This window comes from Mastigoproctus giganteus, chromosome 13 (assembly GCF_048544385.1).
Source record: "Mastigoproctus giganteus isolate SK-2022 chromosome 13, ASM4854438v1, whole genome shotgun sequence".
Classification (NCBI taxonomy): Eukaryota; Metazoa; Arthropoda; class Arachnida; order Uropygi; family Thelyphonidae; genus Mastigoproctus; species Mastigoproctus giganteus.
This window is the reverse complement of record NC_143587.1, coordinates 99,229,871-99,257,101: the sequence shown is the minus strand read 5'-3', so window position 1 is coordinate 99,257,101 and position 27,231 is coordinate 99,229,871. Positions and strand designations below refer to the sequence as shown.

The window sequence follows — 27,231 nt, the reverse complement described above, 5'->3', positions numbered from 1 at the left end:
GATGAAGGCAACTCTTGGGTCTGTAATTTAGTCTGCGTCTCGTCAGGATTTTAGTCAAGCACGGGTCGTCGACCCGTCCAGGTTTGGTCCTTCAGGTGCAGGTAGGTGCTCGGTGTGGCTTTGTCGTTTAGTTTTGTTACTGTCAAAAGCCTAGGTGTTGGCTCAGATGGTTCTAGTTAGTGTTCCCTATGGATTGCGTTTAGTGAACAGTTCTTGCGCATATTTGGTCAGAGTCTTATATTCCTCCAGTAGATGCATATCTTGGCCTTTTGGGAGGTGAGTGACTACCGTTATTAGCCTGCAACGGAGGTCTTCGTAGTGTGTACAATCATGCATGATGTGAGTATGTTTCAGCCTCGCTGCAAACGCAGCGTGGGTCGTCCAGGATCCCAAAGGAGTTCAGTTTCGCTTTGAATGCTCCGTGACTCATTACCGGGAGGCCCGGTTTGAACCAGGTTGGGAACCCAGGGTATACCCTATCAGTGTTGGGTAGGAAATTTTTTGTGATTTCTCCCTTGGTTGTTGTGGACCAACAGTCTTGCCATGCTTGCTGCAAATATCTTTGGAGTCTTGTTTTTTTTTTCCGCTTTGGGATTAGCTGTTAAGTTCATGAAGGTGCAGGGTAGTCCTTTGGAAATGCCACAGGGGTGATTTGGACATCCAGGGGGGGAGGGCCCCCGCCAGGACCTGAAAAGCGTTTGTACTGGTAGTACGGCAGGCACGGGTGATAGTGAGTAGTATTATCCATTGGGTGGCGTCCAATGTTCGCCGGTTGACGGCCATTGTAGTTTTACGAAACCAAATCGGAGAGGCATAGGCTATTGCTGGTAGGAACGTCGTTTTGTAGTATAGAGACAGGGTGCGCCTGCTAAGCCCCAATCCCGTCACGTTATTCTAGACATCAGTGCTGAGTACTTCCTAATTTTGGCTTTAATGTAGTTCAAATTCAGAATAACTCCCAGGTATTTCAGTTGGTTCCTCAACCTGACAGTTCTGTTTTTTATTTGTGGGACCGCGTAAGGTCCAGGGATCCCCTAAGCAAAATTGAGGAGTTTTGTCCGATGATATTTTCAGATGATGGGGTTTGGGCCAAAGCTTCTAGGGTTCTCAGGGTCTGGTTTGCCTGGCCTTCCAACTGGGCTCTGCTATCCGCGGCAACTGTCCAAATAAGGTCGTCAGCAAAGGCCTGGGAGCAGACGCCCCCAAGATCAAGGACCATATTCCACAGGAGTGTTTGGAACACTTCACACGACAGATCCTAACTGTGCAAGTCAACAAATAAAAGTCTGATATTATTTTTAAAGAATTCGCCATGCTCGAAGAACGGTTTTCTCTCGTAACGCATTTGAATATTCTGACAACATAGGAAGTTACTAGTTCCTGAAGCCTGTTCTGCTATATGATTTCTTCAGCGCAAGGTAACATCATACACTGGTTTGCAAAATTTAAGGACCTGTAGCATCTCATAGGAGTAGCCTGGATATGTGAAAAGCATACCAAAGGAACTACAAACAAAGGAACCTCGTGAGGTACAGAAATGATGAAGGAAACAACACCGGCAAAACAAAAGAAACAAAACGGCACAGAGGGACTTTATTCAAAAATGGCACCATAGCAGTGGCTGCCATGATACAGATGCATCCCTGCCAAAGATGGAACAAAGGGAAGAGGTGGTCCTCAGTAAGAGATATGGCCACCCCTAATGTCGATGCAGGCTTTGCACCGCTTGTCCATACTTAGAATAATGTTGTTGATAAGTTTTTGCGATAACATCGTCCATTCCTCTGTCAGCGCCATTTTCAGCTGGTGAACATTTTCTGGTGGGTGTGGACGTGCCGCTAGGCGTCTCCCCAGAGCGTCCCTTATGTGTTCGACGGGCTTTAGATTCATGGACGGGCCGGCCAAACCATACGAACAATGTCGTCACTTTCCAAAAGCATATCACAGCTGCAGTGCAATGGGGTGTGGCATTATCATCCATAAACACGAACTTGGGACCAATGGCACCTCGGAACAGACGCATATGGAGAAGGATTAGTTTTTGTGGAAGTTTTTGTGTCCTATTTCATTGCGAAAAATTGCACTATCGTTCATTTTGTGTGCTTCTTTTCGCCTCAGTGCCTTTATTCACATCTCAAAGAGATCCCCTTTCTCCGAGGTTCCAGTTTTCCATGCTCCTTATCAGCAGCTTTGTAATCTTTCATCACAAGGACGTTCTATTCACTAGACAAGTCTCCATGTATGGGGTCAGATATGGATATTCATTAGAATATCCATATCTGACTGTTATGTTAGTCATTCAAAATGCAATCTGATGATTGACTTACATAACAGATCTATAACCTCCTTTCCTCTAGATGCAATGCAAAGCAAACCATTGAAATGACGCCGTGGTCTCCCTACTGGCGCTGCACGTAACTTTCATGTCTGGCCATTTACACCTACCATCCCACTCAGTGTAAAACTTACTCTTGGTTTAAGATTATTACTAAATATAATACCACGTGAAATTAATAATATAGTCTATTAAGCAATTCGCCTAAACTACTTTCATTAAGGTAACGTTTTAGGTATCTTACCGATACCCATAATTAGACCGTGCTGCTGACAGACTCCTCTTGCCGACGCTCCCAGAAACCTGATGTGCATACTCTTGGTTTATTATTTCAAAAATATCGAACCTTAGATTTGGGTCTACATTTTCATACTACCAAATATAGTAGTATTAACTTAACTTCCATTTTTCCGATCATTCACGAAGCCAGTCCAAATCATTCAGAACTTTAGCTTGGCTTGCATCGTTAACCACCATCCTAACTTTCACACATGTTTACATACAGTATCTAGACTAGTGGTTTTCAACCTTTTTTTAATAACGGCACCCATAAGTAATTTATTTTATTTTGCGGCACCCCCCCCTCCTCAATTTTCTCAATATATATAAATATATGATATTTATTACAATAATATAATTATAAAAATTACATTTCATAATACAAATTATATATATATAGTATATATTTTTATTCTTTATATAGAGGTACTAAGTAAACATCAATTATAGATCACCACAAAATTAAAACGATACTGTACACCTTTTTCATAATGAAATAAACATAAATTAAAAAAATAATAATAAGTTCAAGTAACTTAAACCCAAATTACGTGGCACTTCGGTTGAAAACCACTGATCTAGACGAACGATAAAGCTCCATCTCGCCGATCATTCAGTTTTCTTGCTGCTGGGTGATCCATTCTTTTTCAGGATCCCAAGATTTTCTTTACAAGCGTAAGCTTCTGATTGTATACTGTATACCAATGCCTTCTACGTATAGTAGTTTGTTGTGAGTTATCGTTTGGCCGAGTAACTTTTCAGTATAAAAGGTGAGCGCACAATCAAAAGAAACAGCGATAACTTACTCTTCCATGGATTTAGAGTGCTGAGAGTTGAGAGTTCTAAAGATTCGGAAAAGTTAGTGGAGGAGTTTACTTGATCTTGAGCATCTTTTGGTTGTTTACAGCACAAAAGGCTTAGGCTCCAGGATAAGTCAAGCGGGTTGAAGTAATGGTGAATGACGGCTTGGTGGTTAGGGTTGACAAACGATAAGACGTAGTTTGTTCGGCCGTTATTAGAGAGTGAGAAAAAAAGTAAGACACTCGCATGTTCAGCAAATGATCATATTTGATTGACAACATTATCTTGATCAAGCACGAAAGATATCTTAAGTGCTTACCTAAAAAGGACTATTGAATACAGTATATATTTTATTTACTGAACTGCTTTATTTCTTTAAATCTCTTATTCTCCGAACTATTCAACTAATGAAAGCTGGATTAGCTCAGGCTTTGACAAGTCTCAGCTGATAATACAGTTTTCGTTTTTCCGAAGAATGGTTTGCGCCTACTAGCTGACGTGTGGAGGGGCTGGAATCTGCATCGGCCTGACCTTGTCCAGCATCTGTCGTGATTAAGTTCCTGACAGAATAAATTATCAGACTACTGCTGCATGACTGTTTTTGGTATTGCTTGTTTATGATTCAACCAATGGTTGTCTACATACCTCAGTGAGGAATTTCAAACTGAAAGTTATGAGAAGTTAGCAATCCTGAAGTTTTCAATCCTTTTCGTGCGAAAAATGTGATAAGAATATATCTTCATTGATTCCGTAACACGTGATGTCCGAAATTATGAATATCGTTCATTTCGTCAAACTTGTCTCACATGGCACTTCCTCTGTATCATACAGAAGAAGTACCACATATGGGAATAGCGGATATCTCGGTGAATATTGTTTGCCGATCAGTAAGACAGCATAAAGGTGATCGTGGATTATACGGTATTCTCTTAAGATTATTGTGTCTTTGTTTGCCATACCATAGAATTAACCCATTACGAGCTATCGAAATTAACTTGTTTGCTATTTCGCAAGTGTTAATACAAATGACAGTCTTTTCTGGATCTGGTTTATGGCTGTCTTATCAAGACATATAGTTGTTTAAAAAATTCAGTGCCAGTAACTTTTATATAATGTAGAAAAATCAAATCCAAGTTAATATTTTTTCCTTGAAGTACAATTTTAAGCGACTTAAAAAATAACTAGCAAAATCTTCGATTTATTTCTTTAACCCCGTAGTGTCGGTTTCTCTGTGAAACTTAGGAGTATTGCAGTGCAGCTTCATCTACAGTTTAATAACATTATTTACCGAGTGTGCAGCAGCAATCATGTACTGTACATTGACTTATATCATACCACATAATGGACTGCAGTTTTCTCGACAAACTTTCTATAAGCTAACTCCTTTTCTGATCTCTAATTACTTAATCTTTTATCATGTAAAGGCCGCAGTTTTGTATAACATAAACGTTATCACTTATTTCTCTATTAAACTACCATATTTTCTGCGATAAATGTTTTTCGTGGATTCGGTATTAATCAATCAGACGAATAATCATTGTACATAACAGAAAGAGGTACTTTATATATGACTGAAGTTCATCACAGTTTCATGCTTTCAACCTGAATAGAAAAGCCGTGGTCTTCCAGTGACTAACATCCTAACTAATGCGCATATTTGCGATTGAAGCCCTGCCATAAAATAATGCAGGCTCCCATTCTTAATTGTGACAATGGTTTATCGGCTGTCATAAACACTTATAATGAAGATGTAAACTCTAGCTTCTGAAGAGGCCGTATCGGTGTATCAAAATAAACTAGTGCACATTTAACCCTCCGAAAAATTTTGGTCAGATGCTACTTTAATCTCATTACTTCTTTGGGTCGAGAAATGTAGCAATGCTTACGATGCTATTGTAGAGTGAATTACCTGAAATTTTAGAAAAATTATAATTACGAACGTTTTGGAAAAAAATGTTTTATGAAGAATACATTTGGCGATGTAAGTAAAGAAATTTTATGAAGATTTACAGAGATTACTTCTAAGCTTACAGTATAACCGGGGCTATGATATATTAAGAAGGTATAGGAATGAGTAGTTACGCATGTAGAGCGTAATTAACAAGAACAAGAGTATAACGTGGTCGTTGAAAGGGAGATTATACGAACTAGTCAAGGAAACGGAAGGTAGCACCACGCATGTTCGGTTGATTTTGTGAAATAAATATTTTAACAATAAAGAGAAGACTGGACTTGTTTTCAGCAGTATCAGGCGGCGAAATCAAAATATTAATTGTTTATTTGGAATTCTGTTTCCGTGAAATTGGTACACTAGGAGAGAAATTTTGTTTGTCTCGAAGACATGGCTTATGATAATGTGTTTAATGTCACGAACAAAACTAACTACGTGTATACCGACAATTTTAAGCCCTTTATATTTTAACCGCGACTAAGTTAAACTAGGATTCAAAAACCTGTTGGTTACTGGATTTGAAATAGCAATATCAAGAGTTTCGGTCGTTATAGATATGAAGTTTTAATTTTAGAAATTTCTTTCAACTTTGCAGTGATGGCAATTTTCTCCAGTGGGTTGGAGAAAATGAAGACCACAAAAAAAAAAAAAAAAAAAAAACAGGGTGAGCCCATATCTAAACAATTGTTATGTGGGAGGGATATAGATTTCATGAAAATCTGGGAAGTACTGAAGCTCAGTGATAGCATTAAAATGCGGTAAGATCGCTCTTAAGGAAGGATACTGGGCCTAAAGAAGGCTGACTTGTCTGGCGAAAATAGTTATTTTTTTATTTATTGTATTAGGCGGTCCCTGGTACAGTTTGGCAACACCTCTATTTAATTTACATAACTGTAATATACTACTCCCACTCCCTCCCGTGTTTTTTCTCAATTACAGGCCAAAACAGTAGAGAGATGTCCATATGAGGAGAAACTTTAAAACTAGGCATTTCGAAGTGGTGGGGGGGGGGGAGACACAAGTAGCCAAATGAACGAAGATGAGATTTTCACAGTAGATAGAGGAACTAATAGACTGAACCTTAGGAAGTTTACCCTTGATCAGTGAGTGAATGACAACAAGCTGGAATAAACTGCATCGTTGGTGGTCGAGGTTGACGGTTCGGAGTTGTATAAAAATATAATACGGTTGATGTTATTTTCAGTAATAGTTGGCTGTTACCTTAAAGAGGGAGAGGGGGAGGATATAAAACTTACAATTCAGAAGTAGGGAACAATATAATAATATAAAATTTCTTAAAAGTAGAAAGATACTGGATTTTCTATAGCTAATTTCGGATAAAAAAAAAAGTTGATGATTACATACTCATGGATAAAAGTCAGTATATTAATTACCCTTTATACACTTGAAATTCAACACCTGTATCAACTAACCGAAGCAAATTAAAGTACGCTCGTATGCTTGGTTTAGTAGCGCGCGTTAGCAAAAAAATTCTATAAATTTTGAATTTAAAGACCTGTTTTGCTAATGGGTAATGTTTTTAATTTCAGGAAAACTTGCTTCCATGCTAAATTTCGCTGACTTTCATTAATCACTTTGCCAACATTACATTTTTTTGTAAATATCGTCTACTGCTATAGTTGAATGCAAAAACAAAAGTACTCGTTTTTTTTTTTTTTTCCTATTCGTTAGAAATTTTATATCCAATAAGCAATATATTGGATATTATATTATCTGCAGCTGAAATCCACTGCCTTAGGCAGAACATGTATGTCTGTTAAATAGACTGCCCGCAATCCACCTGATGATGGTGGCGCGGGTGTCCCATTAACCCCCTTCCCTCAAGAGTAAAGTCCGCAGCGAAAACGCTGCGGAGTTAAGTCTATGCGCGAACCTAGCCCTATGAAATTTTCGTGTACCGCTCGTCGCGAAGGGCGGTTTGTCTGTTGTGAGGGGAAAACCGGAGTTAACCCCGGTGAAGCACCTCACGACCACGGTTTGAGACCGCCAAACTCAATGCTGAATGCCCCTGGGAAAATTCCCATAATGGTAGCAACTGGAATCGAACCTCGATCAGCTATTCAGCAAGCCGGCAACTTTGCCACAAGCCTACCGTGGCCCCGTATACTATCGCTTTAATTTCGCTATTTCACACCATAGGTAATGTGACGTCATTGCTAAACTTCCGTTAAATTCCATTGTCAGGTGCCGCTATGGATGTTTTCACCTCAAAAATAAAAATGCTGGTGACGTAAATAAAATAATTGATATTTTATGGTCGGGTACAAAAGTGCAACAGATGTTTCGAGCGTGTCTTATGTTAGTGATTGCTTAAATCACATGTGCAAAAATTTTGTCTTTTAATTAATTGTATTGAGTTTACTACTACAATATCCATACACTTTTAAGCCTCTTCAGTGTTCTATATCACACCACAATGTATACTACACGGAAATGGGGAAAATCCGTGGTGCCGTTAGACCCTAAACACACTATATTGCCTTTACGTGTGATGTTATAAAATCTTACAAATATTTTGTTGCATGGAATAGTAAAACTTTAGAATCGTATTCATGAATTGAGTATGATTAATATGAAAAACAAGTACTGTAAAATTCTTATTTGCAATCTGGTTTTCTTTCGCACGTGCATATGAGTAACATCTACAGAGCAGTTTCGTGTAAAAGAGGCAGCCCTGATTTCTCCGAAATAGCGGATCTGCAGATCAAGATCCGTTATTTCAGAAAAACGATGGCACTTGATCAGCAGTAATACACGACGCACTGTGTGTTTTATGAAAGAACGGACTGCCCTTCATGTGATCAGATATGTTGAGACGAACTAGAAACATGTTCATAAATGCAAAAATATTGCAAATAACAAGCATACGGGTTTTTATTTTGCTTTCAGGAGTGAACTTGCGAGTGACAGTTATAGACCGACCAAGGATTTCTTTGGTTGATCCCCATGGACAGTGGAATAGAAATAAACACTTTTGTTTGTTCAAAATAATTTCTATTCTTTAAGACACTTTAAGAGTTCTCTAGGATCTGTTCTTGTTTACACGTGCTTAGTACATTTGACAAGCATCTACTTAGAAGCTGTCACAAAACGGAACTTAACGATCGTCATTAATTTCCCACGACAGTAGCTGTGAAGGCATCCACACTAGGGTGGGTATTACTGGGGTGGGCAGCCACTTTTGTATACAATGTTCATTGTAAATTCACGTCTGTGGCCAGGTACGTAATCAGCTTAATGTACAAGCCATTTACTGCTAAACAGCTTGCTCAGACTCGTGGCGGGGGTGGGAAGAAGCCGAGACAACACCCACCCTCACTGATCATGGTGGTTTAATTCCCTAAAGTTATGTGAAACATCACTGGTTCAGATCATGTCTAGAGCAGCTGTTGGTGACCTGTTTCTGAAACTCCAAGACAACATAAATTCTTCGCACGCGCTCTCCGCCATTCCTTTTGACAGCTACTCCACTGGCGGCAACCGGAAAATGTTGACATTTACCTAATAAGCGCAAGCCGCGTTCTATGCCGAGAGTGGCAGCGGCAATCTGCCTCACATCACGGATCCTCCGGGAACAAGAGATGCGACGGAGTACATCTCTGCCGTAGTTCGGAGGAGGCGGGCATGCCCACCGGAGACTTGATGGCAGAAGAAGAGAGGCACGTGCACATGGCAGATGGGACCAGGCAATTCCGTAAATGGCTGCTGCCGGCCCATTTGTTTCACTTAACGTCAGACGTCTGAAACGCTAATGGCTGTGCTGGAGTCCGTTTAGCGTTCCTTCTAGGGAAGGTGACCCTACTGAGCGAACAGATCCAAGTTCCCCCTTCTCCCCTCCCTGTTTCTAGACGCCTTTCCTCGACGTGCAAGGTAATGTCGCTAACAACCTGGATTTGGACCGGTTGTCTTTATCCGCATCTTGTAAATTCCTGTAAACAAAACAAATCACCTTTGTCTTCTGGGTGAGAAGAAAGAAAAAAAAAAATTAACTCACGCCCTTGGATACAACTGTTTCTCGTTCCTTGCGTTTCCGCTACAGTGTAGTATAAATAAACTATCACACATTCAAGTGTAGTATGTTCAAACCACCATAGTCTGGGGAAATAGAATAACCTTTTGTTGGAATTTTTTGCGCAGTGGAGAACTTCTATGTTAACTTTCCTTCGTTTTATTTACTTATGTATTCTAGAACTTCATGCCTTTAATCCTCACCTCATCCATTTCATGCTGAGTGCACAAAGATGGTGGTTGCCAGTGTCCATTCTTAAGATGTTTACAGAGCGTTATTTAATATTATACTGCCAAAGTTCAATGACATTCTGAGGTTCTTTAACGTGTGTCAGTTACTTGCCAGGATTTTTATTTTTGATGTGAAAACATCCATAGCGGCACCAAACGATGGAATGTAACGGAAGTTTAGCAATCACGTGACACTACCCACGCGACTGGTGGGAAATGTGATGTGAAATACTGCAATTAAAGCGATAAGCATACGGGACCACAGTAGCCTTGTGGCAACGTTGCCGGCTTGCTGAATAGCTGATCGAGGTTCGATTCCAGCTGCAACCCTTATGGGGATTTTCTCAGGGGCAATTCAGCATTGAGTTTGGCGGTCTCAAACTGTGGTCGTGAGGTTTTTCACCGGGATTGACTCCGGTTTTCCCCTCACAGCAGACAAACCGACCTTCGCGACGAGGGGTACACGAAAATTCGATAGGGCTAGGGTCGCGTGTAGACTAAACTTCGCAGCGTTTTCGCTGCGAACTTTCCTCTTGAGGGAAGGGGGTTAGTGGGGCAGCCGCGCCACCATCATCATAAGGTGGATAGCTGGCAGTCTATTTAACAGACATGTTCTGCTCCTTAAAGAATGCATTGCATTTCAGCTGTAGCTAAAATGCGAATAATTATGCTGTTCAGCAAAAATCAATTCATTATAAAATAAAAAAATAATAATGATGTGCGCATTTCATTTCCGGCGCTTTAAAAAACGCTAATAATTCAAGAATTACAGCAACAAGCACTATTTATGCACGATCAGAGAAAATTTCGTTTCTGCGCACGTCAGCAAGCTGAATACCCAGTGCTTCAGCTACAGTATATTGGATAACCCATGTGATATACATATATATTCAAAAAAAAAAAAAAGAAAGAAAATAATAGTTGCTGAAATTCTATTAGTGTGATTTTAATGAGAAAAAAAAAAAAAAAAAAAAAATAGGAAGGGTCGACAAATATTTCTTACAGAGCGAAATATAAAATTTCCTTAAAATCTATCCACTGGGAAGAGTTATTACATGCAGAAGGACGGACAAAGAAATACAAATTGTAGCATTTCTATTATTCTGATTTTAATGATATTTGGGATGCTCAACAAATCTTTCTAAGAGGTCCAAATATAAATTTCATGAAAATCCGTCCTGAGAGTTGAGTTGTTTTACGTGCCAGCGGGTGCATTACGCACATATGCTAACGTTCTTAAAAACGGGATCATATTTTACAAACCGTGCAGTTAATTGGATTGTTAAGGTACGAATGCTTAATTTTATTTATCGATGTGAAAACATCTGTAGAAGAACCTAACAATTGTTGTAGTGTTGCAATCATACTTTCAGCAATAGTAACTGCAGGAAGTACGATTATGACGTCACAATCATACTTAATTTTTTTTGGAGGGTGGGGATGTGAGAAGTTATATTGATATGGATTAAAAGTTCAATCGTATAATGGAATTTATCATTTTATAAATTCCTGTGAACTTCTATGGCCTTTTCGGAGGATAAACAGAAAATGTATTTTCCCTAGCACAACTTTAAGGAGCAGATAAAAAAAGTTCATCTGATTTAGTGATGTGCTAGATTTTCATCTCTTCCTCCTCCTCCTTCCCTGCTTTTTTTTTTTTAGAGGGCTTGTTAAATTGAGCATTGAATGAGTTATTACCCATATATATTTTCTATTCTGAAAGAAAAATTTCCTAAATCAATGAGTTCTGATAATTGCGCTGGTTAGCAAGATGTGATAGCATAAAAAGAAACTAAATTTTTAAATTAATAATACTGACTGCACTCTTTCATAGTTCTGAAAAAAAAAAAAAAAAAAACATTTTCCCAATAACATAAATAAATATGTATCGCCTAATACATATAGGCAAAACAGAGGAGTAGAGAAGATGACTAGTAGTTAGGAGAATCTGTTATTACAGATTCGTGCTTGTTAGTCATCAGTTGTGCTAAAAAAACACGGCTAAACATGCCTAATAATTCTATTTTGGATGCAATTTGAGAGATGTGCAGTGAGTGGTCACTATTAGTGCACGTATTATTTTTAATGAGAGAACTGTCATTAAAAATAGTAACGGCATCACCTGTTTGTATCATGTGATATAAAACATGTTAGTAGATATATAAGGATACTATATTTGTGCAATTCACTGCAAGATAAAAGGCGACTCGGAAAGTTGCACGGTAGTCGGGGGCAGAGGAGCCCGTTGATAATTATTATTTTAACAGCTCTCAACGTACACTTATATTCGTATATGGTTTTGTCTGTGAATTAGTGTTGATGGGTCTATTTGCATGTTGTTCGGGATTAACAACCGTGAATAAAAAATAAGGACCCCCCCTACTCTCTCCCCTCCTGATTCGGCTGATTGCAACTTCGATTTAGGATTGAAATTCTTCCAGCCATCAACGATAATCGAACCCAGGACCTCTCGTTTCGAGGTTTTCACTCACTGAATTTTGCACACATATAGCATATTTACCTACCTGCGTTATATGGCATGGTACGAACACACGATTCTGTTACGGAAGGAGCACTCATTTCATGAAAGTAGTATATGCCTAATAAAATGTCAGCCTTCAGCCCATACACCGTATCAAAACATACTTCAATATATACACTGAGTTCAGAAGACTGACCCCATTGGACTTCAATTTTTGTAGATAGTAATTTTCAAGAAATACATATTAATCAATGTTCTTGTTTATCTCTGGAACGATCATTAAGTCAGAGGAGTTTACAATTAATTTTGACAATGAATACAATCATTAACCGTATTTAGCAATCATGCGAGCTTGAACCACTCAAACAAGTGTGCTTTACATTCTCGCATGGATGAAGAGAAACACTTACTTCACTGAGTTTGGAGTTGAATAGCGAATGGGCATTGACTGCAGCTGAAATTGAATATATGGCATGGATAGCTTGTAAAATACGGGTCACTAATTAAGCCGACCGCCAAAGATGGAGTGTGGATCCAATGGCCAAGGTCGCACCAAGTCCCTGGGTCAGCACAATTATTGTAATGAGTAAAATTTTATTTTAGCTTTGAATATTTATATTTGCCAGACTACTGAATTCCAGCATTGCTGACATGCTTCTGCCAAGAAAGGTTACAAGTCAGAGTTATCCCAAGTAAAGATATCTGAGTGTTGTTGAAGGTGAGCATAGGGCCAGCAGAACAGTTTTTGTGAGAGAAATAAGGCAGGAATGAGATTTAGGAGGACTGACTTTAATTAAGTTTTCTATCTAATAATCGGTAGTGGATATTTAAGATATTTGGACAGAGTTTAATTTCTCAAACTGGAAGGCAAAATGTGTGTTATTATCAGTTAAACTATGGCCAGCATTTCCAGTCAGTGGATGAGGGTCATTAATCAGACAGCGATAACAAGATGGGAGAAAGAACAAAGTGTAGAACTCCTGTATTATTTGAAAAGTTGGAAAACAGAGAGTCACCATCACTTGTGGCGAATAAACAAAGAGAAAACCTGACTAGAAAATTTACAAAAAAAAAAAAAAAAAGGGGGCAAACCATAAGATGGAAGCTTGTTTAGTAATCCCTGCGACTAATGTGATTGCAAGCTTTGAAAAAGTCTGAGAAACTCAGAACTTTTTAGTTGAATCTTACCAAAGATGTGTAACGCAAGCTACACCAATGGGTAGAGACTGATGGAATCCATATTGTTGGATTCCTGCAGTCTCCTCAACTGTAAACCCCTACACTATCTTTAGTTCTTCCATCAGGTAGAAATTAAGGATAGTGTAACAGTTTGTAGTTGTGATTTCTCTATTACTTTGAAAAGAGTTGAGGTACATGCAATGGGATGATAATTAGAATGGATTTACCACTCTGTTAGAAATTAGATAGATATGAGCAAAACAAGCGTACAGAAAAAAATTCCAGCAGAATAAGAGTGTAAAAAGGAGTAAGCTCTTAAGTGGAGAAGTGCCTTTAGTTCTTGGCATCACGATTATCCTGTCTTTCTGTGAGAAGATTGAGGGCATTGACTTGAATCTGTTTGGTATGGTAGGAGACCAAGATCATCAGTGCAAGATTTTAGAACCATCGGGATCTAACACAGGTGGATAGAAGTTGCAGTCGATATCTTTAGTGCAAGACCAGAAGACTTGACTATTTGGATAAGAAGCAGGTTTTCCACTCTTAATCTTTCCAAAATGTAATTTGGATTTATTAATATGTTTTATGCAACTGTTCATTAGTTCATGTGGAAAATGCCGCTGGAAATTTAGATACAAGCCAGTTGTTATATGTTATGTTGAAAACTTTTAGCATATTCATCGGAAAACCAAAACTTAGATAAAGGATGGGAGTTTAGGATAGAATGAGAAATAAAGGAGTTCATCATCCCTACAGTACTATCATCAGATACTAAGATCAACATATATAAAGCAGTAATCCAACCAAGGAAAAGAGGAGGAGAAACCATACAGATATTGTTTTGCACACTTGGATTACCAAAATAATATGAGGTAGAGAATGGCTATGGGTGAAATCATCATCACCCAGTTATGATCTGAGGTACTAAGGACAACTAACATTAATTATGTACTTTGAACAGTTGGTAAGGAAAAGAGCAAGCATGTTTGGTGTTTAGTAAGAACTGTTTGGTATCTTAGTAAATAAATTGTGTAAAGTCATCATTAATAACAAAAGCCTCCGCATCTGCACCACCTGGATCCTTGCAACTAGAAAATTGAAGCCAATTGTAGTTGTGAACTTTAAAATCGCCAAGGAAAATCTAAACTTCACTCTAAAGAAAGAAGTCCTGAGTGATTTTTAGAGATTTTTGATTTCTTTTAATTAAATTTGACAGAAGATTGATATAGATATTTTAGAGATGACAGAGATTCCAGATTAGGAAATCTCTGACAAAGAATATCAGAGTGGGACATACAAATAATACCACTTTTGAGTCTAACTTTGCTAACAGCGTGAATAATACGAGTAAATAAAATAAGTGTCCCCCCCCAAATGTTTTAAGTCAAGTTCCACTGTCACCAGTCTTTTTTTATCCTCTCTCTTATAGAAATCTCAATGTGTGATTTCATTGCTACACTTACTTTGGCATTACTTTCATGTTTTCTTCTGAAAAAAAATCTGTTGATTTGTTCTTTAGCTTAGGATCCTTCATATGGAGATGTCCTGTTAATAGAAAGGGCTTTGTACTGTGGTTAGACAAAGTTTCACATACAGGTAAAGGAGATGTACATTCATCTGCAGTGAAACCCAGAGTGAGATAAAATGGATGATAGATGTGCAAAGCCTTTTTTCCAGTGTCATATGAGGTGGTATTACAGTTTCAGGGAAATTGCTAACTGGAACACACCAATGGTAGAAAATCTCTTGATTGCAGAGGCCAATGTTTCACTTTGATGGGTTAAATCAATCCTGTGCAGGGCAGTTCAGTGTATGAGACAAGTTGGCATTAAGACAATTTGTTGTATCACATACAGACCACAAACTGATGAAGAATTCACCCAACCATTAACAGCACAGAATGTTAAAAGTTTATAATTTTGATCCTGCTTTGTCATACACAGCAAAATGCCATATATCAAACTGTATCATGCACCAAACTGACATAAACCCACTTTCATACTCCTTGAAGATTCTTGTGTGTGAGTCGGAAACTCTGATGGGGAAGGAGACAAAGAACTTAGGACAAGTTTTAAGCTATCCATAAATAAGATAAGCTGATGGATAGAGGGGAACAGACATCGTCAGCAAAGTCATGCATTAGGGTAGTGAAAATTATATAAACACAGAATGTAACCTGTTTATATAATAATATTAGGATTTTAGTAAATAAATTGGACAGGTTAAATTAGAGCTCTTGGTCAGGATGACAAATGCCAACATAATAGGGGTTTAAGACATAATGCCATCTTGAGTTAGTGAATGATGAATTTTATTATGGCATGTATAGCATGTGCAAAAAAGACAAGCAGAGCAGGATGGTGGCGGTCATGCTCTTATCTAAAGCAGTCTGAATGAGAAAAGATCATTTTCAGAGTTTTTCATGTCCAAAATGGCATTACGCTTGTGGGGTTAAGTGAAAAAATGAGAATGCAGACATGTTGTAGGCCAAATAACTGGACAGAGTACAGTGAGAATTTCTATAAGTCACTTGAGTGAACAAGCAGATGTGGGTGTCCTGTTATAGAGACTTTAACCTATCACACTGATTAGAACTTTTAGTGTGGCCATTCACCTAATAGGAAAAGATTTGTGAATTGGAATACCATTATTTATTCAAATATACCTTGTACTTTTACTCACTAAAGACCCAAACAGTATCTATCATAAATATGACATCACAGGAACAATTAATAGAAAGTGTAGTATTCTGAAATGGGTGGTGTGCAAGATCACAGTAGGTTTGAGTACAGGTAAGCATTTCAACTTGAAGGGAAAATTATAATGGATTGAGATGTTCTTTAGCTCTATTCATTGGAGTAATAAATATACATAATTGAATAATTATGGGAATTTTTTTAATTGACTTATATTGAAAGCCAAAGCACATTTATATCATTAGAATACTGTCAGAATGGATAATGAGAGAGCCAATTTGTTTGACAGAATAAAAAGAAAAAAAATATATGGCAATTCGAGTGTCTTGAGATGTAGACTCTTATGACAAATTTGTCAACCTGAAATAAGGCAATAGAAGAGGTTAGATAGGCAAAAGCTGAGTATGAAGTCTTATATAAAAAAAAAAAGCTAAAAACAGGGACAAGGAACTCTGCTGGTATATATCTACTAAGAATAAAAGAGTAAATCAGATATGTCCATTACAAGATAAAAGCAATGGAATCATTGATAACTCAGCTGAAGTGAAAGAGTATAAGGTGGAGCTAATGAGATATGTTCAGTAATTCTAAAGGAGCCAGTAAATGAATGGATCAAACCATTAGCTTTAATTATTAGACCATCACCCTTGGAATGGAGAAGTGCCAGTGTCTCTCAAGTTCACAATAGTGGAGCTAAATAGAAGATGAGCTATTATAAACCACGAAGAGTCTGTAGTTGAATACAGACTCAATGAAACACTCTATAAAAGAACTGTTGTGCTTATTTGCGGGCACTTGATTAAGGAATAATATGGCAACTAGACTACTCCCCAAAGTACAATGCATATTAGTTATCCAAGGTGGAGATATATATACAATATGTGTCTGCACATATAAATTTGCCATTCTACTTGATATAATAAATATAATTATAGCTTGTAGTATACACAGCTTGTATATTAAATTATTCTGTTTCTTTTACAGGTAAAGTGACTCCACCAACCAAATGGACTTCTGCTCCTTGCTCTCAGCAAAAACAAGCCATTGCTGCTGTCAGTCCTGTGTCTTCATTAAGTTCATCATGTCCTGTTGGTTCCTTTCCAAGTATTCTAGGCACCGTCCCTATCAGCTATCCTCTTACTGCTGTAGATACTAAACCAAACTTGGCATCAATGTTCTAAAAGCTACAACTGAGTGACATAATAAACAAAGGAGGTCCATCTCCCCTAAAATTAGACTGCATCTCTTCATCCCTTGTAAATCTTCAACAAACCCCACTATGTCCAGTCAAGGATGTTTCTCAATCATAATAATATATGTATACTGTATATGTGTCAGTGCATATCTGTATGCTTTGTTAGTATTGGTATTGTGTACATTATCTTAATATGTTTCTTCTGTCAATGCATATGTTTCCTGAGTCTGATCAATCAATAATTTTTTAATACAAATTTATTTATTAAAGATGACTATATTTATTAATTATATGTCGAGAAAGGCTCATTCACTAGTTACTGCAAAAGACCAAGATTTCAGCTAGATGATCATATTAAGAAAAAGTTCAAGACTGCTTCAATCTTTGTGTGCAGTTGTCTGATTTTAATGATTTTATAACTAAAATAGGAATAACAATACACTATCTGTGAAAAAAAAAAAAGCTCTCAAAAGAGTATCACTCTCACATTGTCATGTAGACTGTTTGTTATTCATCTTCATTCTTCTTAAATCATTGCAATATCCAAATCTTTCTTACGGTCACATCTTATAAAGTGTATAGATACTTTTCTGTATTGGTATCCTAGTATTGCAGAATTTCTAGTTGAAGATTCCTTCAATAGGAATGAAAGAGCAAAGCATATGTATAGTTTCTACAATGTGTAATTTTAAAATGAGATACCGTCTTTTCTTCATTTTAAACCACCGAATGTGTTATGTGATTCTAGTCATTTAATGTGCCATTCAGTTGTAAATAAATTCTTTCTCTTAATAAATATTGCTTTTTTTTCTTGTCTAGCATATGATATTTTGACTAATATCTGCATATAAAGAATATAAATGCTATATTGTGTAAAATTATTAAACTTAGAAGATTATTCGTGATGGTATTAACATAAATCTATCCACTATAAAATAGGAAGCCACTAAAAGAAGAGCTATAAACGTTATGGAATGACTAAAGTTTAGTCATTCCATAAATCAATCAATGACTTTACATAAAGGCATTGATATTTTCCAAATACCACAAATGACTTTCGTTACAATGAAGCACTTCATTTTCAGAACGTTAATTGCTATATCTCCCCCCCCCACCCCAAGCTTGCAGTTTTCCAGCCTCCCTAACATCGCCTTGATAGCATCAGCAAATATTCATACACACTTTCTATTTAAGTATATCTCATCCCTGTAAATTCTACCCCATGAGCCTTGTACAGACTCTCCAGGGTCGAAGTGATTGGCTAGGGTTCCTACCATGTATTTCCTGCTGTCTTCCAGAAACTTGCAATTTTAACGGTATAAACAGGTGTATATATATATCTGTTTATACTCTGGCATGACCACTGGTCAGAGGAGTTAATGAGTTAGAGAGAATATAAGAACATTTTACTGTATTTAATAATCACATGGACTTGAACCACAGTCACTCAAAGCACATGTATTTATTATGCGCTCTTGCACCTGACCACTGGGCTACGGTATCTAAAATAAATTATATGTTTGGACTCCAGGATGAGGGAATACGTGTGGGGGCAAAAGTGCATACACTTTTTACCTTTGTACTTGACTATGATCCCGATAAGCATATGCAAGTGCATTCTTTCAATAACCACTTGGCTGTGGTCCAATGCAAACTCATGTTTGCATGGCATTCTCTCTCTCTTATGCACAATGGATACATTAGGGCTAAAAATTATTTTAAAAATTTTATTTTACATATCCTGCCCTCTTATCTTATGTGATCTTTGAGTGCTCAAAGATTACATATTTATCTTAATCCCTTTCTCCTTACTGAAATATGAGTAGGAATATAATTTTCCACATTTTTCAGTTTAGTAATTTTTTGGTATTTGCAGATGATGTTAAAATTTGAGTTATTTTCAGTGATCCTTTGCATGTAAGATTGTCAAAAAAGAATTTCCCATTATCACTTATGCAGTTCCAAATATATATGAAAGAGTTTGGTTCCATTATCAAATTAAACCTATTTCTTGAGCATCTGATGATTCAATAAAGAAATCTAAATTCTCCATTTCAATTACTGATTTAAGAGATTTTTAACTCATTATTCTGTTCAACAACATACATATTTTGTCTATTTGAAAGTTGCTGAAGCTTTTTAGTCCTGTTGATTTTCGTTCCTATTACGTGTATCAAGGCTAGGTGAAATGAGCAATTTTCTAGAGCACTGACTTGTCAAGTCACCATTTTGGATTAGAATGCCTTTTGTGAAGGGCATCCTTTCAGTTGCTTCTAACACCTAGGCTTCCAAAAGGGCATGACCACAGCAAAGTGGCCTGTATCAAAGTGAAAAGCTATACACACAATGTGTTTAAATCTGTGCAGTCACAAATTTTTGCAAATTCCACTAGCCCTATATGGCTATCTGACAATATAAACAAAAAATTATTTTATTTATTTGTAGAGAGAGAAAAATCTATATGGTCAAAAAGTTATCCAAATGCATCTTATTTGATGTATATTGAAGTTATTTGAGAGGGGAGGGGACAGCTATTTCTCAAGTTGTAAAGAGCAGCATTATCTACTGTCTATCAGTAACTATCAATTTATTGTTGTTAAGTTTAATGACACAAGGGCTACTAAGGCCAAATTATGTCAGTTCATAGTTTATTTTTTATATCCATAAAAAATAAATATTTCTTATGGATATAAGAAATAAATATATCCATAAATATTTCTTATATACCTTTTAACAATTTAATTATATACTTGCATAGAGGCCAGTACGATTTAAGTATGTTAACAGTTCTATGTTTTCATAATATCCAAGAAAATGGGATAAAATCTGGGATTCGTTTAATTTTCTGAATGATTGAAAGGTGCTAGAACGGATTGATAAGTAAAAAGGACAGTCTACAAAGAAAGTGGTGAACAGTAAGTTGGGTCTGACAGGATGTTGTTGTTGTTGGTTTGTTTTTTAATGGCACAAGGGCTGCTAAGGCCATATTATGTCTGATTATATTTACTACTGCAGTTGAAATCTGTTTAATAATCGTGTCTGCTTCAAGAATGCAAAAAATTCAGCTAAATTTGCATTGTCTCCAATCAGATGAGATAATGTTAAAGGTTCTTGCAGATGTGAAAATTGTGTTTCGAGCATTAACGTATTGGTTACAATTTAGTAGGACATGCTTCACCGTAAGTCCGGTCTGACAATATGTACAAATAGGTGGATCTTCCCCCATGAGTAGATAAATATGGGTTAGATGCGTGTGCCCAATATGCATCCTAGCCAGGATCACCTCCTCGTGCCTGTTTGATCTCATGCTTGATGCCCACAATTGAGGTTCATGTTTGAATTGCAGCAGCTTATTACCGCCCTGAGCCTGCCAGATAGGCAACCATTGTTCTTCACACACATTTTTTATGACTGATTTGTAGTCTATATACGGCACTTGGTAGTTAGGAGAGCACGCAGTGGTCGAATGTTTAGCAGCTTTGCATGTTCATTTCCTTTGATGCCTACATGACCTGGTATCCAACAGAAAGTGACAGATTGGTTAGCAGCATGTAACACAATTATCTGTGATCTGATTTGCTTCAATATGGGGTGGATTGGCTTGGATGAATATTTTAATGCTGTTATTGCACTCAAAGAGTCAGAATACATCATTGTTTGCTTACAGGACAGATCAGTTACGTGATCTGGAGCTATCTTTATAGCAAAAAGTTTGGTAGTATAGACACTGCATTCCTTCGGAAGGGACACAGAACTAGAAAAGATAGTGGAAACTGCCACTGCACCTACTGTTGTATTTGTTTTTGAGCCATCAGTATATATTGGAAATTACTGAGAATTTTTAGCTACATGATCAGCATGGAGTTTCCTGATGGTAGGGTCTGCTGCCTGTTTTTTTTCCCCCATTGTTGGAAAGAGAGATCACAAACCGGTATATAACTAGACCATGGAAGTTCATAAGTGTTTGTGTCCTGAGAGATATTATCTATATGTAAGTTCCAGCATTCTATTAATTGCAGTAGCCTTATTCCAATTGGCTTGTTCTCATTAGGTTTGTTGTGATAAAAGGTGATCCATTGGGACTCAAATAAGTATGGCCAAATAGTATGAAAGGGGAGGCTCCGTATTTTTGCTGCATAGTTGAGTAGCAACATTTTCCTCCAAAGATGGAGTGGAGGTTCGTGTGCCTCTATATACAGACTCTGTACAGGGGATGTTCTGAATGCTCCTAAAGCAGTTCTTAGGGCACTATGATGGATAGTGTCTAGCCGAGGTAGAGCACTTTTCCTGGCAGAATCATAGATTGGAGCTCTATAATCCAAGCGAGATCGAATTAATACCCGATATAACCGAAGCAGAGTGTATTGGTCAGCACCCCACGTCAATGAAGATAGTACTCGGAGGATATTTAATTTTTTCAAGCAAATGGTTCTCAGTTATGTGATGTGTTGTAAGAAGTTTAATTTATTGTCAAGTATTAGGCCAAGGATTCTGATACTATTGGATAGAGGGATGGTGAGATTTTTAATTTTTAATTCAGACTCAGGGTGGATCTTACGTTTTTCACAGAAATGAATGCATTTGGATTTTTGTGCTGATAAGTGGTAGCCATTGCGAGACATCCACAGCTCAATTTTGATAATTGAGATCTGAAGCTGTCTCTCAATAGAATTCATATTTTTTCCTTGGCAAGAGACCATGAGGTCATCTGCATAATGATATAATTCTACTGTTCTTGAAATATCATGGATAATATTGTTTATTCTTACTAAAAATAGAGTAGGACTCAAAATAGATCCCTGAGGGGTCCGCCCCCCCTCCTCCTGTATATGGATTCTAGAAAGAATATTTAGATAACAAACCTGAAAGGTTCTGCCGTGGAGAAAGTTTTGAATAAACAAAGGAAGCCTGCCTTGTAATCTAAAGGTGTGAAGATCTCGTAAAATACTGAAATGCCATGTTGTATCAAAGGCCTTTTCTAAATCCAAACTTACCATAACTAGGTGGTCATTTCCGACAAAAGCATTTCTGATGTTTGCTTCTGCTTTGGTCATCATATCTAATGCAGGTCTATTTTGCTGAAAGCCATACTGATTTTTATGAAAGATGTTATATGACTCTAGAAACCAGGTGAGGCACTTGACAACCATTTTCTCCAGTATTTTCTCCAAACAACTAGTTAAAGAAATTGGATTAGAGAGGTCTTTTCCTGGTTTAGGGATGGCTAATACAAATGAATGTCTCCAAGAGTAACGATAAACATGTTCCTCAAAAATTCTGTTAAAAAATATTAGTAGAATTTGTAAAGCAGTATCATTCAAGTGTTTTAACATGATATAAAATATACCATCAGGGCCAGCTGCACTATTGGGTGCTCTATTAAGAGATTCTTTTAACTTAGATATTGTAAAAGGCTGATTATATGGAAGACAGAGAAAGGTGTTGAAATTTAACTTCTGCCTCTTTAATTCGTTGGAATGGAGCATCATATGAGTTTGCTGCTGAAATTTTGGCAAAAGGTTCTGCAAAGACGTTTGCTACGTCTTTGGGGGAAAACAGTTCTTGTCCATTACATATAAATATAGGGGAGGATGACAATGGATATTTGCCATTTAGATGTTGGTTTTTTGCTCCAGATTAATCTAGTATTGGTGTGTTTTGTGATAGTGGAAGCGAACTGTATCCAGGAATCTTTTTTGGCTTTTCTTCTTATTTGTCGTGCTTTAGCATTTAGTTTCTTGTAATTTATAAGATTAATAGTAGTGGGATGCTTGCAGAAAATATTCCAAGCTTTATTCTTTTCTTTTTTTGCCCTATTACATTCATCATTCCACCAGTAGTTTTTGCACCTGCGTGGATGAGTCGACGACTGAGGAATAGCTATATCAGCTGCTGCAAGTATCTGTTTAGTGATATGGTCAGTAGCTTCGCTTCATCTATTAACTGATTCTGAATGAAATTTTTATCTAAAACTGCACTTATGGAAAATTTTATCCAGTTTGCCTTTGTAAATTTCCAGCATTGGCGAGTTTCCGGAGAGGGAGAGGTAGTTTGGAATTTGCAAGTAATTGGAAGATGATCGCTGTTGTGTGGATTATCCAATACTGCCCAATGTACACTTGAGTACAGAGCAGGGCAGCAGATAGATCTATAGCAGAAGTGTTTCCTGTGGGAAAATGCACACGAGTATGTGCACCGGTGTTCAGCAGAGTTAGATTGTGTGTTCAGTAATGTTTCTATTAGTTGCCCTCTTTTATCCATATGAAGACTTCCCCATAGTGGGTGATGTCCATTAAAGTCACCCATTAAACATATAGGAGATGGTATCTGGGCAAGGAGCTCATCAAAGTCTCAGAGAACATATGTTTGGTTCGGTGGAAGATAAAATTATTCCAAGTTCTATTCTAACAGCAACAACTTCTAAATTAGTTTTTAAGTGGGATTTGCCTAGACGGATTAGTAACGGATACTAACACTGCTACATTTCCATGGGCTGCAGTTGCTGCATTCCTGTCACGTCTGTACAAAGTATATTTCTTTATTGAGGGGGTTACTTGTGGAGTTAAATATGTTTCTTGTAAACAAATGCCTGCTGGATTGAAATCTCGGATTAGGTCATAAAGTTCATCTGTATTAGTATGTAGTCCTCAACAATTCCATTGTAACAAACACTGCATTATTTAGTTTTAGTGATAGGATGATCCGGTTGCTTTTTAGAGGCAGTAGGCTTATGGCGATCTTTTTTGGGAAGGATGTCCAGTGTCCATGTCTTCTTTAACATAAATTTCTAATATAGGTTCTTCTTGAGTTTTGTCATTATGTCCATTTCTGCCATATTAATTTGGCTCTTATTAGAGGATTCTTCTTTTGCCATCCTGGTCTCATTTCGGGACTTGATGCCACTAGTAGATGGAATGGAAATTGGGGTATTACAAGTCTGATCTCTATTGTTTTGATTTAAAGCCGGCTGAGGAACTGAAAGCTGAGCTCTAGCCCACTCAGCAAGTGATTTGTCAGGCGGAATTGAATCAATGGTTTGAGTAGCAACCGAACAATAATTCTTAGTAGCATTTATATATGTACAGGAACCACTGGGTGGCAGTGATCACAGTGTGCTGAAGTGGGATTTACTCAAGAAGGTAACTACCATCAGAGGTAAAGGGAAGGGTTTTTGCTTTCGTAAAGGCGACTATGATGGTCTGAGACAGTATTTAAATTCTATACAGTGGGACCAACTGATGATGTTACCAACAGCAAATTCAAAATGGGAAGCATTCAAGGAACTAATCTTGGAAGCTACCAGGCTTTACATACCAACCAAGAAATATTGTTCAAGGTTCAGGCCTAAATGGTTGTCAGATGAACTAATGAGACATATGGCAGAGAAGAAAAATGCATGGGATACATACAAATTAATGGGTGACATGGAAGCCTATGATAGATATAAGTTGGTCTGTAACCAAGTCACAAAGGAGATTAGGCAGTTCAAAGGCAGATTATGAGAAATCCTTGGCAAAGGATGCAAAGAAAAACAGAAAAGAGTTCTTTACCTATTTAAACTCAAGAAGGAAAGGGATGAATCAGATTGGTCCACTGGATGTTGATGGTTCAACAGTTGAGGATCCAGCTCAGGTGGCTAACAATCTAAACGAGTATTTTGCATCTACATTCACACATGAGGAGTTATTCAGGAAGGGGAATGTCGTAGGTGAAGTAAACATTGGCAGTGGGCTAGATTATTTTCTAATAACTGAGAGGAAAGTGGAGGAGAAATTGTTGAGGATAAACATAAAAAAGGCACCCGGGGTGGATGGGATCTATCCAGTTATATTAAAGGAGGCAGCAAAGGAAGTAAGCAAACCCCTAGCCATAATTATGAGAGCTTCTTTGGACTCAGGGGAGGTACCCATGGACTGGAGATGTGCAAATGTAACCCCAATTCACAAAGGAGGATCAAAGGCTGACACAAGTAATTATAGACCTGTTAGTTTAACTTCGGTTCCAGGAAAATTAATGGAGGCACTGGTTAAAGAAGCACTGCAGGATCATCTGGACAAGAATTCAGTTATAGCTCAGACACAGCATGGTTTTGTTAAAGGCAGGTCTTGTCTGACCAATTTGATTGGATACTATGATGTAGTCACAAAAGAACTGGATGCAGGGAATAACTTTGATATTATATATTTGGATCTTAGAAAGGCTTTTGATACTGTTGCGCATGGAAGACTGCTGCACAAATTGGAGAAATGTGGCATTGGAGGCAAATTGCTGCTATGGATAAAGGGATGGTTGAGTGGCAGAAGACAGAGAGTGGTAATCAATGGACACTGCTCAACGTGGACTAATGTTATTAGTGGAGTTCCTCAGGGTTCAGTGTTGGGTCCATTGTTGTTTTCTGTATTTATAAATGATATTGATGATGGTGTATCAGGCTTAATGTCCAAGTTTGCAGATGATACCAAGGTTGGCAGGGTTGTTAAGGACACTACTGATACTATGCTGCTGCAACAGGATCTGGAAAGGTTGAGCAGATGGGCTGAGAGGTGGCAAATGAAGTTTAACATTGACAAATGTAAAGTACTACATATGGGAAACAGTAACTCCAGATCAACGTATCAACTCTGTGGTACTACGCTGACAGTGGTAGAGAATGAAAAGGACCTGGGGGTAATTGTGCAGGCAGATATGAAGTTCTCTGAGCAGTGCAGACGAGCTGCAAGAGTAGCTCATAGTGTCTTGTCAATGATATACAGGAATTTTTCAAGCAGGGACAGGGATGTGATTATTCCCTTGTATAAGGCATTGGTCAGGCCACACCTTGAGTACTGTATACAGGTCTGGAGGCCTCATTTCAGGAAGGATGTAGAGCTGCTGGAACGAGTACAGAGAAGGGCAACAAGATTGGTGAATGGAACAAAGGGTTGCTCTTACGGAGAAAGGCTTAAGTTTTGCAAATTACAGAGCCTGGAGACTAGGCATCGGTGAGGTGATCTGATAGAGGTGTATAAGGCTTTGAATGGCTTGAGCATGCTCAATGCCGATGGGATTCTTCCTCTTGCTCAGAATAATCACCTGAGAGGGCATAAATTCAAATTGAGGAAGGACGGATGTCGGATAGATGTGCGGAAATTTGCCTTTAGCCAGCGGGCAGTTGGTTTGTGGAATAGACTCCCATCGTTTGTTGTTGAAGTTGATAGCCTAAATAAATTTAAGGCTCAGCTGGACAGGTATTTTGAACGAACGGAGGGGTGAAATGGGAGTAGTGGTTGTTTACTTTTTTTTTTTTTTTTTTTTTGGCTGATGCTGAATAAGCTTGCTTTCTTGCATCATATGCCTCTGCTAATGCTAATGCTATGTACGTGCTGGAGCATCTTTCAATATTTGTCGTCTCGCTTCCTGGTAAGTCACTTTATGTTCAACTTTAAACTTTTGTATTTTTTTTCTCAGCTTCCATAATTTGCAACTTTTGGAATATGTAGGGTGATCCCCCTTACAATTTGGGCAAACTGGAGATGTTGCATTACAATCTGTTTGAACGTGATCTTGGGATCCACATTTTGGGCATACATTATTTCCTCGACATGTTGTCTGAGAGTGTCCGAATTTTTGATATTTATAACAGCGAATTGGATTTGGAATATAGGGGCGGATATGACAGTTTAGATAACTAGCTTTAACAGTATTTGGTAAGTTTGGCGTATTGAAAGTGAGGATTATACTACTGGTTGGAATGAGATTGCCATCCCTACGAGTCAGAATTCTTTTAGCTTGTACGACCTTTTGATCTTTCATTTCTTGCACAAGCTCCTCTTCTGTTACATTCAATAAATTCTATTCAGAGATGACACCTTTGGAACTATTTAGGGTTGTGTGGGGTGAGATTTTAACAGGAATTCCCCCAAAGGTTGTAAGCTTTAACATCAGTTCGGTATGTTTAGGCCGTGTCGTTTCAACTAGTAAATTCCCCGATTGTAACCTTTTGACCATTTTAGGTCATCCGGCGGAATTTTCTAGGAATCTCTGTATCATAAACGGAGAGAGTTTACTCACTGG

General features: G+C 37.8%; 1 protein-coding gene across 1 annotated transcript in view; it reads left to right on the top strand.

Moving 5' to 3' along the window:
- LOC150076296 (paired mesoderm homeobox protein 2B-like) overlaps positions 1-17,263 on the top strand; it is a 126,302-nt gene extending 109,039 nt beyond the window's left edge. Inside the window, exon 4 of the mRNA XM_090387590.1 lies at positions 16,968-17,263. Coding sequence (XP_090243716.1) covers positions 16,968-17,164 — 197 coding nt within the window. The 3' untranslated portion in view covers positions 17,165-17,263. The remainder of the gene's footprint in view (positions 1-16,967) is intronic.
- The last annotated feature ends 9,968 nt before the right edge of the window (positions 17,264-27,231 follow it).